At 36.7% G+C, this 15,172-nt stretch overlaps 1 protein-coding gene across 1 annotated transcript in view; it reads right to left on the bottom strand.

The window, feature by feature from the left end:
* Positions 1 to 15,172, bottom strand: part of Malrd1 (MAM and LDL receptor class A domain containing 1) — a 771,085-nt gene that overhangs the window by 217,871 nt on the left and 538,042 nt on the right. The window contains exon 32 of the mRNA XM_045134762.1: positions 603 to 760. Coding sequence (XP_044990697.1) covers positions 603 to 760 — 158 coding nt within the window. The remainder of the gene's footprint in view (positions 1 to 602; positions 761 to 15,172) is intronic.

The raw sequence follows: 15,172 nt of genomic DNA on the forward strand, positions 1-15,172 counted from the left end.
TCACGCATTTGTCTTAAATCTGTGGAAATTCCCTTTACCTTAGCTTCATTTGATTGGAGAATTCTCCTCCTTATCATCCCTAACATCACATCTCCTCACTGTGTCTAACTAAATACTTACTAAAAAAACTCTTGAACAATCTACCCAAACTCATTTTTTTCCTCCAGATAATCATTTTAATAGCAGGCACCATAACTGAGTTCAGGTGGCAGCTATGAGTGAGCTAAATCTTGACTAAGATTAAGAGGATCAACAGTGCTTGGAGACAGAAGACCCACAGCCCCACCAAGAGATGAAAAATTAATGGAGTCAGAATCAGTGATATAACCACATAAGACAGGGAGAAAATGCTTGAGCTTATGTGAGGAATGCTTCAATATTTCAGGAGATACAAATCTTTTTTTTTTTTTTTTTTTTTTTTTTTTTTTTTTTTTTTTTTTTTTTAGGTAGGGTCTTGTTGTTGCCCAGGCTGAGACCTCAAAATCAGTATGTTGTCTCAGGGTAGCCTCCAAGTCATGGAGATCCTCCTACCTCTCTCTCCTGAGTGCTGGGATTAAAGGCATGCACCACCATACCTTACTCAAATCTTTCTTTTTTCATACCTTTAATATCCCCATCCTCTTGGGATCCACCATATAGAACCAGAACCGAAGGGTACACACTCCAAGGCTTGGTGGGAAATATTTGGTCGTCATGATTCTTGCAGTGGCTCCTTCTTGGGGTACAGAGGAGTTGACATATAGAAAGTGCTGGCCACTGCCTTGGAAAAAGAAGTAACTGTTTTAGTGTAACAATATATGTTAAGCATAAAACTTATATTCTCCTTAAATATGTGCACTCACATATACTCAGACTTCATTTCTTGTAAAGCACCTGTCAATACCATTCAATTGTTTGAATTTAAACAATATTGCTACAATCATGTGATTCATTTTGCCATGTGACATGTATAAATATTGGACTTTTCTGTGAAGGAGACTTGTTTTCTTCAAGTTTGCTCAAACCAGTTTCCAGTCGAAGTATGTGCTGCGCCTAAAGCAATTCCAGTGTGCAGACTGGGGTTGACTTACACCCTCCCTTCCCAGTGTTTCCTGTTCGTACACTGACCAGGAAAGTCAAGAGTGGTTACAACTCAATAAAATGGAAATATGAGAGTCACCACATTATTTTCTCTGTGCTATACATAACTTCTGTGATCCCCAGCTACATAAATATATGAAGTATCCCTGAAATGGAAATAGATTTGTTTTCTGTTGACATCATTGTCAAAATTTTTCAAGTTTGTATACATTTTTGTGGTTTGTGAGGGGGAATGAGATATAAAATAACTAACTTTTGATTGTTCTAAATCAAAGTTATCAAATTACTTCCTAATTAATAGCCTTTTTATTGTAGTGTATTTCAGCATAATGGACTCCATTTAATTTCCTTATTTAAAATTTTATCCAAATTAAATTTTTTTCTCAATTTTTATTAACATTTTCCATGATTTAAAAAAATATCCCATGGTAATACCCTCCCCCCCATCTTTCCCCTCTGAAGTTCCACTCTCCATCATATCCCCTCCCCATCTCAATCAGTCTCTCTTTTGTTTTGAAATTAAATCCAGGCCATCAGGCTTTACAAGCAAGTACCTTAACCACTGAAAAATCTTACTGGTCCTTAACTCTAGCCCCTTGTCTCCCTCTCTCCCTTTCTATGTGTATAATAAATAATTAAAAAAAAAAAACTACTATCAAGTTTGCAAAGTAACCTGAGTCAATTCTTGCATTAAATTTATTTATTCATTTTTAGGTATGTGTGTGTGTGTTTGTATGGGCGTGCCATCCAGCTTTACATTGATGGCTAGTGATTTTATCTGGGTAGGTAGGCTTTGCAAGCAAATACTTTTACCTCCCAAACTGTCTCCCCAGCCCCAACTAGAGTAAAATCTAACCAAATGTTCTGTCCTACATCATTACCTTGTAAGCCACTATTCATTCTAGTTACAACATGTGTAGTGTCTCATTAACTTGTCAGTTTTGTGTTTAAAGTAGTTATGTCCAAAATACTCAATGTCCAAGAAGATTCCCACATTGAAAGTATGCATTGCTAATAGTGGTAAGTAGTTTCTCAAGTCTTGAAATCACATTGAATATAAGCACCTTCATTTCCTACACCATTCTTATTTTCTTCTGCTTATGTTTGCATTTTAACTACTGAATATTCATTTAGCAGAATTATGATACTATTGAGAAAAATGTCATAAAATGTAACACTTTCTAGTTAATACTATCCCATGAAACAGAAGTTAAAAAAAAAGACTTTGGGATAACAATGTACCATTTTCTTACAAGCAGGATCACAAATCTAAATTAAGGTTCAACATCAAATCACGCAAGCCATTCTGATTATAAATTAGGGGAGTTTGTGCTCTTAATCCAAGATATACCCCATGTAGTATGTTCTATTTTACATATTCGATATGGATTTTATAGAATCCTGCAGGTAAATATAAAAAAATCCAGAAAGGGTATCCCTGACTGAGCATTAATGCCTGTTAATGTGAAACTGTGTCCATCTTAAAAGAAGAATCAAGAACTTTGCCTGGGAATTTAGAATGCCCTATTGAAAATTGGGATTTTGGAAAATTTTTTTAAACTAGAAAGTCTTTAGTGTCTAACTTTGGGAGGAGACACCTTGTTGTGTTGCTTTATTACTTTTTTCTCAAGTTTCAAATGGTAAAAAGTTGCTTAGCTTCTCAAAATTATTAATCAAAATATGTAAAAATTTTAGGAACTATATTACCTATTTATAATGCCCCACATAGAATATGCTTCCAGAAATGGGGCCATCCATTATTGAGCAAGCCCAGACTAGACTCCCTTTCAAACATTCACAAAATCTGAGTAGCTTATGGAGACTAATTATGCACACATAGCAAATCCTTGATGAAGTCAGTCTGTATAGCTCCCCCCCCACCACACTTTAGAATGTGTTAAGGTAGAAAATAAAGCTTAAATGTTCTGAGTGACAAAACACATTTAGAATTTAATGGGAACTCATTAACCCAGTTCATGTCCTTTATTTATATCTGGGCCTGTGGAATGATCAATAGCATTCAGAGGACAGGCATTTGTAAAAGCAAAATTCTGTGACTTGGGCTCTTTAAGAAAATTTTATTTGCATTTTAATATTTTGTTTATTTTTTTCATTTATTGGAAAGAAAGACACAGACAAAGAAGGAGATAGAGAGAGAAAGGTCATGCTAGGGCCTCCGGCCACTGAAAATGAACTCCAAACACATGAACCACCTTGTACATCTGGCTTACCTTGGTACTAGGTAATCAAACCTGGGTCCTTAGGCTTCACAGGCAACCACCTTAACTGCTAAGCCATTTCTCCAGCCCTTACTTGCATTTTAAAAGCTACTTAATTTCCACATATTATGTCAGAATGAGTTCAGGTAATTTTATAAAATCTATCATGTTTCTATTAAATGTGACCATGATGCATTCTGGAGTATAATTTTTATATTTCAAAACAGTAAGCTTCTCACAAATTTTGTAAATATTTTCTGCATACCTTAGAGTTAGTTCTTCATTTTTGCTTACATAGGTTTTGAGTTAAAGCTACTAAATTTCTGAGGGTACAGGTTTCATATTTCACATATCATTACTTACAAGACATGGGTACAGGTTTCCAATTACTATTTAAGTTTTATTTTGAATACTCTGAAGAGTTGCACAGAATTTTGAAAATGGAGGACAACTTTTGTCACATACAAGCATACTGTGTTCAAATAACAATGGAAACTGGCCATTAGCGCAAATTTAAATCAGCTGTCATCTTACTGCATAGCCATTCTTGTGCAAATAAAGTGGAGTCTACCCTGTTTTCTCTACATCTTGGGTTTTGAAAATGTTTCCTTGAGTCATTGTGTTGTAAGGTAATAAATATGACTCTCCTTTTTATAAGGATAGGCAATGTTATTAGAGGCAAGCTCTGTTGTCACAGTGCCTCTGTCTCAAGAAGCATTAGCCTCACTTGCATTCAGGTCAAATCATAAAGGACCATTTCCCATTTTAAATGCTTGAAAATTGCCCCTCTGCCTTAAATTGGAGGCTGTTTTCATTCTTGTTCATAATTTAACACTGATTAGTGGTCTTTGAACTTGCTAACAGTATGCCTCTTGTTCACAGCAGCAAATATCCCCCTTCAGAGAGACACTCTCCCAGCTCCAAATACCTCTGTAATTTCTGCCCATCCCTCCCTCTAAAGTAGAAGGGTGGATAATGACTATCAGTGGAAATGCCCTCAATCTTTTTTTGTACCTCCATTTTCTGCTCAGATGTCTGAGGCATGTACAATTTTTCAACCCTGTGCAGTATAAACATGTTTGGAGAGAACAAGTTGCCTAAAAGTTCTTAAAAGTGAAACCAAAGACATAGTGTTTTGGAAGTTGAGTGAAATTTCCCCATGGTGTTTGCTATTTTTTAAAAAAAAATTGTTATTATGTTACTTTCATTGGCTTTCTGAAGAGTTTTACAATGACTAACTATGTTATGACATTTATTTCTGCTTGACCCAATAGTGTATTCTTTTTGGAACATTATTTTCTTTTTCAGTTTTTTTTTTAAATTTTATTTATTTATTTATTTATTTATTTATTTATTTATTTATTTGAGAGTGACAGACACAGAGAGAAAGACAGATAGAGGGGGAGAGAGAGAATGGGTGCGCCAGGGCTTCCAGCTTCTGCAAACGAACTCCAGACGCGTGGGACCCCTTGTGCATCTGGCTAACGTGGGACCTGGGGAACCGAGCCTCCAACCAGGGTCCTTAGGCTTCACAGGCAAGCGCTTCACTGCTAAGCCATCTCTCCAGCCCTATTTTCTTTTTCTTTATATTTATTTATGTATTTATGTCAAGAGGGAGAAAGAATGAGGATGAATGGACACACTAGGGACTCCAGCCACTGCACATGAACTCCAGACACATGCGCCACCATGTGTATCTGGTTTTCATGGGTTCTGGGGAATAGAACTTAGGTCTTTAAGGCTTCATAGGCAAACGCTTTAATGGCTAAGCCAACTCTCCAGCCCAACCAATAGTGTATTCTTTAGTCATTATTCTCTTTTGAGATTTAAAAGAAATAGTCTTCACCAGAATGACTAATTTTAATGCTGTTAACCGTTACCAAATTTTATTCTATTAAATTGTCCTTTCACTATGGACTCATCAGATGTAAACATTAAGCTTTCCATTGGGTCAGGCTGCAAGGTGGAGTCATCTCATCTTCAAACCTCTTAATTTCTAAGTGCTGAAAATACTATAATAACACCCCAGTCACATGAAGATGATAGAAAAATGGAATTAATTGATGCTTCCTCTAAATTTAACTAGAAAAAGGATCCTGAGCCTTTAGTCCTCATACTAGAAACATCTGAAAACCATCTTTCTATGTCACTTATTTTTCAAGATGCCTAGAAACATGCACTGCCTAACTAACACTTCTATTCCTTGACATCTCTTGCTAGCTTGAGACCACAAAAAAATTAGTCTTATAGTGATGAAAAAACAAGAGCTAATAAAATAAATGATAAATGCCTCTCTTTCTGTAAATGATAATGAGCAACTTATCAAACAGACTTCATTTAAAGTTCAGATATCAAGTAGAAATCAAGTCAGAAAATAAGAATTACTACTCTCATTGACACTGAACATGATCAAAGAAATAGCAGGTTCTTTGTTTAGTGTGTGTGTGTGTGTGTGTGTGTGTGTGTGTGTGTGTGTGTATGAATGTACATATTTGTATCTGTGGCACACATGTACAGATGCATGTATGAGTGTATGTCGAGGTAAGAGGTCAATGTCAGTATCTTCAGTTGCTCTCCATTTTGAATTTTTTAAAAGACTATAGTATAAGAAGAACCTTTGGGAAAGTTTGGCCATTAGTTATATGCATTGGAGCTGTAGCATCTTGCCTCTACCACTCATTAGAAATGTGACCTTGGGCAGCCCATTTAAATTCTATAACAATTCAAAAATAATAAAGATAATAATTATAAGTACTGTTGTCTCATGTGCTTATCGTAAAGATGATATATTTCATGTGAAGTGCTCAGAACACAGTTGCAAATTAGTTCTATTCCAAAGAGAAATTTAGAGAAGGCCCATGATTCTAGCAGTGGGAATCAGATCATGAACAATGCGTTATTGATTAGATAACTACCATGAGTGTATGTCTTTCATCTGGATGTTAGAGAGGAGGTTGAGATATAAAATGGAGAATATAAACATACAAAATAAAGTCACACAATCAAAGTCAGCACTAGGTCTCATTTCAAAGATAAGCACTGGGTCAGATGACCTGGGTTTAAATCCAAATTCAGATACTCATAAGCCCATTGTGAACGTCTCTAAATTTCTGCTGAATCTCATACCCATCACCTGGCAGGAGGAATAACAACAGTCATGCTGAAGGTGGTTATGTAGGGTTAGTGTATGTAACACCAAATAGTGATATGATTTGTAACTCAAAATATGGAAGATGGTTTGAATTTGGTGATGAACAAAGACCTTATAAAAGATGTGTGCAGCCAGATATGGTGGTATATACATGTAATCCTAGCACCCCGGAGGCTAATGTAGGAGGATCACTGTGAGTTTGAGGCCAGCCTGCGGCTAGAGTGAGTTCTAGGCATGCCTGGGCTAGAATGAGACCCTGTCTCAAAACAAACAAACAATCAAACAATCCAGCAAAAAACTAATAAAAGATGTATATTGTATCAGAGGGCTACAATAGAAATATTTCCACATTGCAGGCATCATTTAAAGAGAAAACTCTAGAAAAACCCAATCTGTAACACACAGTTGACTAAAACAAATAGGCCAGAATATTTTACATTCTGATACTGGCTACTACAGTGAACAGTAAGCAGAATTAACCATTAGGCAGAGAAGCTTAAAACCTCACACTGACGTGCTATTAACCTCAATTACTTTTACATAGTACTCAAAGTTTACTATCAACAAAAATTATACCATACTAATATAATAATATTTATATTTATTTCAAAGTACATTTGCCATACAAAAGAGCAGAGTTTGTGGACATATAACAAAAGAACTAAAGTCAAAAATGAAATATACTACACACAGCTCTTAGTAGTAATCTAAGAGGTGAACTCAAGCTAAAATGCCTCAGTTTATGTAAGAGAGTAGGGGAGGTACTCAACACTATCAGTCTTGAGTCAATGGGAATGGCCAGATTTAGGTGAATAGACACATTATAAGTTAGTTTTGTTGACATTTACGATAGTAGAGGACTGCTAGGGTGACCCAGGACAGATGTGAAAGAAAATGGAAGCACAGACTATGCTGAGAGTGAAGATGAGGCAGAATTTAAAATGGAGAGAGCAAGCCAGACGTGATGGCGCACGCCTTTAATCCCAGCACTCAGGAGGCAGAGGTAGGAGGATTGCCGTGAGTTCGAGGCCACCCTGAGACTCCATAGTGAATTCCATGTCAGCCTGGGCTGTAGTAAAACCCTACCTCGAAAAAACCAAAACAACAACAACAACAACAACAAAAAATGGAGAGAGCATTAACAGAGCTAACAGTAATAGTAATAAGAGAAATGGTAGGGTCAGGAGGAGGAGGACATCCTTTCTGAAAGAAAGAAATACCACTTGGAGGAACTGTAGTTGACTTGTCTAACAGCTGAAAGCATGGAGCCAGAATGGAAGCATGAGAAGTAGGTCTAGCAGGAGTTAACACAGGGTGAGCACTGACTGGGTACGAGGTGATGTGAGGTGTGAGAAGTCCAACGTTAGAGTTATGAACCAGATATGCATTTAAACTTGAGAAGGAAAAGGCAAAATGTATAAAAGACAACATAACATTAGGGAAAACATCACAGTCTACTGCTGAGAAAAGTCACATGAAAATTGCATGAAGCTGCATGTTGACAAGTGTCAAGGGCCTGTAAGAGTTGGAGGACCATGACCATGAAATCCTTTAAGTCTTACAGAGAACCAGAGTATATGCATGAAGGCAGGGGCTTTATTTTATTTTATAAGTAATCACCTCTCCAGTGCATGTCAGTAGGCGATAATTATTTGTTGAAGAAGTGATATTTGCAGAGGACAGATTGTAGGGAAACATCAGAGGCAGGGCAAGTGAGGGAGGGGACATGATATATATAAGGAACACCTTGATATTGAAGGTAGTGGTAGGTGATTATTACCAAGGCATGTACAGTTTACAATGAATATAATTAATATAATATAATGTAATGGCAAGGGAAAATATAAAACATAACAAGAGAAGTTAGGCTAAGCTTAGACATTTCCATTTTGTCACTAACCACTTGGTCTTGAAGCAACATAGCAAAGAATTATGATACTTGAAAGCAAAAGGTATGAAGTAATAATAGACTGGTCTATGGAAGCTTAAACATGAGGATAAATATAAAAAATGTTTATGAAAAGGCACAAAAGCGTAAGGTTAGTGATTTATTATTTTACTGAGTAATAACATCTATAAATTTCTATATATTTGTCTGCATTTAGTAAGCTCACCTAAATTATATTATGGTATATGGAGGTTCAAGCAAAGATGAAATAATTAACCTGAAAGTTTTTCAGGTGATATATTCAAGGGTTTATTCTTACCTTCCTAGATTCACAAGAAGTGGTTCATTTATGTGCTTTTCATTCAAAACTATATCTAATACCTTTTGCCATTTTTTTTTTTGTTGTTGTTCTTTGTTTTTCGAGGTTGGGTCTCACTCTGGTCCAGGCTGACCTGGAACTCACTATGTAGCCTCAGGGTGGCCTTGAACTCATAGGGATTCTCCTACCTCTGCCTCCCGAATGCTGGGATTAAAGGCGTGTGCCACCATGCCTGGCTTTCTTTTGCCATTTTTAAAGTATCTGTTACTTGTTGCTATATGAATCAGTTACTAGCTAATCAGAAAGATATTAAATGAATAAAGACAAGTAATGCTAGGTAAAGGATAGCAAAACAGAATAATATTGCATTTCTCTGATTTTGGTATGATATTACCAGCTCCTCCTGGGAACAAATTCAAATCACTGTGTCAAATACAGGGCTGTTCACAGAACAACAGAGTAGCTATGGGTGATTTGTGCCTATGTCTATTGTCATGGAACCATAACCAAAGCTCAGTCAATGATTTATCTAAACATTCTCTATGATACCACAGAGATACATGCTTTTACTTTAACTAAGGATAACTGGTAAACCATAGCTATAATGGCTTTTCATTTTGAGAAAACTAAGCCTACAAGACATGACCTGAAGCTGTTCAGCCACTCCTGGCTCTCTTATTCAGTTGAGATGCTGATTGTGATTGGGATGAAACCAGAAAGGGAGAGAATGGAGATGAAGCTGAACTATGGGAAGAAAGTAGAGCCTAAAGTGAGAAGTAAGGGAAGAATGTACTGATTTGCTTTAAATCATTTGATATGGAAAAAAAGGCAACCACAAAAGTGATATCAATTTTAACATTGTGACATCTGGGAGAGAAATTAACAGTGACTAAAGATTGTATGAATAAAATTCTGACAGTTTAATAAGTGCTGAAAAAGTCCTATGAAGTTGTAGAGAGCAGTGGTTAGAAATATAGACTGCTACCTCAGCCACAGCTCTCAAGGTCAGACCTTTGTTGCTGGTGGAGAGGTGGTAACCCAGTCACAGAATCACTGTCTCTCCTATAAAACCCTCAAAGCTGTCCTGAGGATTGAATGAGGCCCGGTGATTAAAAGTGTGTGTGCAGTGACCACCACTCTGTGAATAGCAGCTTTCAAGGTCACATCAGTCTTTGACATGTTCTATTTAGATAAAATAACTCTTTTATGTTAGTCTTTAAAACCAAACAAAGTACAATTTAGCCATCTTCATCTTAGCCAGGGAAATGCCATGAAATTCTGAATGTCTGGCTTGGGATACCAATGCCCCAGGTAAAAGCTGGAAGCTGTGATAGGTTTGTAAAATCCAAGTGAATGTATGGTGAGAGAGAGGTGAAGAAATAATTTCCATAAAGCTCATAAACTGAGCTTTAAACAATGAGAAACTCTGCCTCAAAACATAGTAAAAAGCAAGTACTGACCTGCAAGTTGTCCACTGACCTCCAGATATGCATTGGGGTACATGCTTGTGCACACATACCCATGCACACCACACACACACTTGATACAAACCAAATATCTTTATGTATAAAAGTAGACCATTAATATAGACCTAAAATAAGTAGCCATTTTTAGCATAGGCCATTATTCATTTTTATACTAATATCTAAAGTCGTTCAGCATAATAAAATCTTTGATGAAATGTTGACATGTTTTTGGTGACAAAATAGGAGACTATTTGAATAAAATGAAAAGAAGGAAGTATGTATAAAGAAAAGTGAGGAAAATGCTAACATTCATAGTGTAAGTAAATACTGTCATAGAGAATCTTAGTATGCTTTTGAGAAATATCAACAATGAAAGAAAATAAAGGAACTGTAAAAATATTTTGCAATTATGCAAAATAATAGGATATTGCCCTAGAAAAGTAGGTGCTTGGTAGCAAATATCTTGTTGACAGTTGCTTACAGACATTTATCATTCAACATGTAAGCCATACACCAATCATTAACCATTTATATTAATGTTAGTCATTAACATTTTATCATTTTACATATTTTTTGGTGCTATATCTTGAAATCCAGTATCTTTTCCACATACAGCACATATTCATTTGGACTTACTATATCCCTAGGCTTAATCATTTCCCATCTCTGGCTCTACCACACCACTCAGCTACAGGAAAGTGTTTTGAGTTAGTTTTGCATTCCAACTTACCTGCTCAGTCACCTATGTTTTCAAAGAATAAACTGAGTAACCTATTCAAAGCATGAACTGACTGGCTTATGAAAGTTTTTAACATGTTAACATCAATTTTGAATCCTGTTTGTAACTTCTTTTTATTTTCTTTGTAAGATTTTGAAGTCTGGGGTGACAGCTCAGTAACCTTGAGCTTATTCTCAGATCCCACATAAAAATGCTGGGTGTGGCATGTACCTACAATCCCATCTATGGGAAGTCAGAGACAGGAGGATGCTTGGGAGTCACTGGTCAGTGGCTATCTCACCCACCTGGGGAGCACCAGGGCAATGAGAGACTGACAACGTGGGCAGTGTTGCCAACGATGTGACTCAAGGTTGTCATCTGACCTCCACACACAAGCATACCCCAGTGTGTGCGTGTGCACGCGCGCGCACACACACACACACACACACACACACACACACACACGGTCATCTATTCAAACTCATAATTCTTTATAAACTAAAAAGAAATATATAGAGATGGCATCCTCATCCAAGTGGATACATGTGAAATATTCCTTAGCCCCTTTTTTCCAACCCCCAGAAAAATCTCACTTTTCCTTTCTTTCTGTTGAATTTATCATTTTCAAAAATACTATGTAGGATTCTTTAAATTTATAACTCTTGAGAACTGCGTTCTCTTTTCTTCTGCTACACTATACACCGTGTGATATCAGGGTATTCTCTGATTTGTATAACATGTTTCAAGTTCCTGTCTGGAAAAAAAAATGTACTTCAACAAATACAGAGCAAATGAATGAATGAACAAGTGAATAAAGGAATCAGTGATTCAGCAAGTTTTTTAACCATTGCAATGGCTATCCTACTACTTATGACTCCCTTACCCATAGATGCTATGGCAGTCTGAATGTGTGTACCCATAAACTCAGGTACTCAGGTGTTTCATTAAAGTTTGCAACTTGGGTTTCCAGCCACCTGGCTGGAGGAGGTGTCTCTGGCAGGGGGCGGGAGGGGGTTCTTCCATCATTAGGAGATTTCCCTGGATCTATAAGCCTGAAATAAATCCCTTCCTCCTGTAAAATGTGTCTAGTTTGGAAATTCATCCCAGAAATGTTGAATCTGACTACAAGAGATGCTTTTCTATTTATTCCATGTTTCTAAAGTGAATGAAAACATTCAAACCACAGGTGTGTCTTTGTAACACTCTCCTCAGCCTTTGACACCATGAAAAACAGAAAAGTATTTATAGTAAATCTTAGTTACTACTATATAGGTAACTGATGCACTGGAGTATCAAATTGCAGTGTGTTGCTGAAGGAGCAGGTGAAATACAAGAATATATTAATTCATTGATATAGCATAATAGAATTTGAAAACCTTTAAATATTATTATTTTAATATACATTGAGAGTTATATAAACATTATGCAAATTGGTCATCTTGCCATCAGGTTATACTTTCATTTCCCTTCCCCCACCATGTTATTATTTTGTGTCCTACTTCTTCCTTGTTTACAAAAGCCTTGGATTCTCTGGATATCCATTTCTTAGTGTACTAAATGCCATTAATTTAATTTTCCATTATATAAAATGTATACAGCCTGATATATTAGAACAAACACACATACACACACACACACGCACACACACACACACACACAGTGGAATGATTACTAAAGTCAACAACTTAATATCTCTCTCAGCTTCCATAACTGCCATTGTGTGAATTTCAAAAAAGTAACTAGAATCTACTCCCCTAGCAAAATGTCAGTACATGATACAATATTGAACTGCAAATTGTCACTTGCATGGTAGATTTCTAGACCTATCTATCCTATATAAGTCTAACTTTGAATGATGTGGCCTCTCTTGTCCCCCACTGTGCTGGCCTTGTGTTTCTGTATTTTAGGATTTTCTCTTTTCCTTTTAGATACAACGTGTAAATGATAGTATATAGCATCTTTCTTTCTGTGTTTCTCTCATGCCTCATATTCTGATCTATGGCATTACAATGCGGACTCCATTTAAAGCTGAACAATATTTATTTATATACCATATCTACAGGCATATTTCCTTTTTTTGAGACAGGGATTTCCTCTTGAGCAAGTGATCTGGAACTCACTCTGTAACCAGTCTGGCTTTGAAATCATGGCAACCTACCGACCTCACTCTCCCAAGTTCCTGGGTTAAAGGTGTGAGCAACCACACCTGGCTAATTTTCTGCTTCTCTAATAGCACTTGTCATCTACCAACAGACTGCCCATTTTTGAAATATTGATAGTGATTTTTCTAACTCCCTGTACATATATGTGTAAACATTTAATTGTGTGTGTGTGTGCATGTGTGTGTGTGTGTTACACATGTATATATACAACTATATTTATGTAGTAATATCTTTATCGACTCATGTGCAGATAGACACTTAACATTCTTCCATACCCCATCTATCATGAGTTATGCTGGATGGACGCTAGGATGCAGGAAGCTTGACGATGCAGTGATTCTATTTCCTTTATCTACTAGATTTTCACCCCTGCACATTTTTTTTACCCCTCATTCCCTTTCCCTTCCTACTCCTTTTTCCTCACCCGCCTCCCCTTTCTTTTCTCCTCCATTTCTTTTTTCTCTTATCTTCTCGTATTCCTCCTCCTGATGCTCTGCTACTTCCCCTGCTTCTTTCCCCATCTTTCACATGCCCCCTTAGAATTCTTGAACTTTTTCTAAGTCTAATATTTGGAACTTCTAAAACTATGTATCAAAAGACTTAGTCTCTCTCTCTCTCTCTCTCTCTCTCTCTCTTAATCTCTCTCTCTTAATCTCTCTCTCTCTCTCTCTCTCTCTCTCTCTCTCTCTCTCTCTCTCTGTGTGTGTGTGTGCGTGTAGTTATTTTCTGATAATCTGTGTGTGTGCATGCAGGAGTACGTGAAAGTGTGTTAGAGCAGGATGGAGCTAAGTAGAATGGTCTGATGAATACTGAAGGGATTTTATCTATCAAATTCCATGTTTGTATTTATCCCATTTTTCTAAATAAAATGAACATAGAACTCATTTTTCCTCTCACAGAGACTAAGGGTAAAATCCTCAAAAAAATTAAGGGTATCTAAACTTCTTTATCTTTAAATAATTTAAGACATTTATAGTCATTTATAGTTTGTAAGTTTGCATATCTTTGTGTATTATATATGTATATACATACATGTAAACTCATTGTAATGTGTCTACATACATTTTTAATGAATACTCTTTAATTACACTGCATTATGTTCCAATAAATTCATGATAGGCTGCAAAAGAAAAAAGAAATTAAGGCAGTATATCCTTGATAAGGTATTTTAAGTGAACCCATGTCTGTCTGTGTCAAAGGTGAGGAGAGGTGCACTGATGTGCTGGTTATCCTCCATGCTCTGACAGTTCACTTCAGGCTTTGTTTACACATGATACAGATGTACAGAAATGACTCAGCATCCCTGTCCACATTTCTAAGGTAGGAATAGTACTATCAATCCTACATGCCTTAGAGGAAGCACAGTTGTGACATGTCTAACCTAAATGATACCATTAAGCAAGTATCAAGTTAAGCTATATCTATTCAATACTGGATGCTTTAAGTTGCTGTTTAAAGCTAAAAACAGTGGCATGCCTGTAACCCTAGAACTCTGGAAGTAAAGTAAGGAGGGTAGGGATTTCAAGGTCATCCTTGTTTATAGTGAATCCAGGACAGCCTGTTCTCCATGAGGCACTGTCTCAAAAGCCGAAACAAAGTTTGCATTATGGCATGAGATTGTCAGAAGTAGCAAGGTTACTAGGCAAAATTCATGACCTTGGGTGATGAAAATAGAACTGCACAAAAGGAAGCACGTGGTTTGTATCTGGTAGCATACTCCATTACAGACAGCAGTGCAGGCCCATTCCCCGTATATCATGGAGTCTGTCACGTATAGACAGCACTGCAGGCCCCCACCCCCCGTATATCACATAGTATATAGCAGGCACCAAGGACATGCTCATTGCATTAAGCAGGAAATAGATGCACTTTCATTAACTGTACAGAAGGGCCAGAAATCTGTAATATGTGACCTTCACAAACACTTCCCAAGTGTGATTGCATTTAATTTCAAGTGCTATTGGGAATATATAAATTATAGATGTGACTTCTAGCCCACTCATATTTATAGCCCAATTGTGGGGATGTTCAATTATATCAATAAAAGGAAAAGAAAATTTTGAGAAAAGGGAACTAGAATGACAATACCCTTGTGTGTTATGCTTTTGTTAATTTGCCATGAAAATGCCACTCTTGCTTTCAAATCTGATATATGTGTAGACTAGAGGG

The sequence above is a fragment of the Jaculus jaculus genome, chromosome 15 (genome assembly GCF_020740685.1).
Source record: "Jaculus jaculus isolate mJacJac1 chromosome 15, mJacJac1.mat.Y.cur, whole genome shotgun sequence".
Lineage (NCBI taxonomy): Eukaryota > Metazoa > Chordata > Mammalia > Rodentia > Dipodidae > Jaculus > Jaculus jaculus.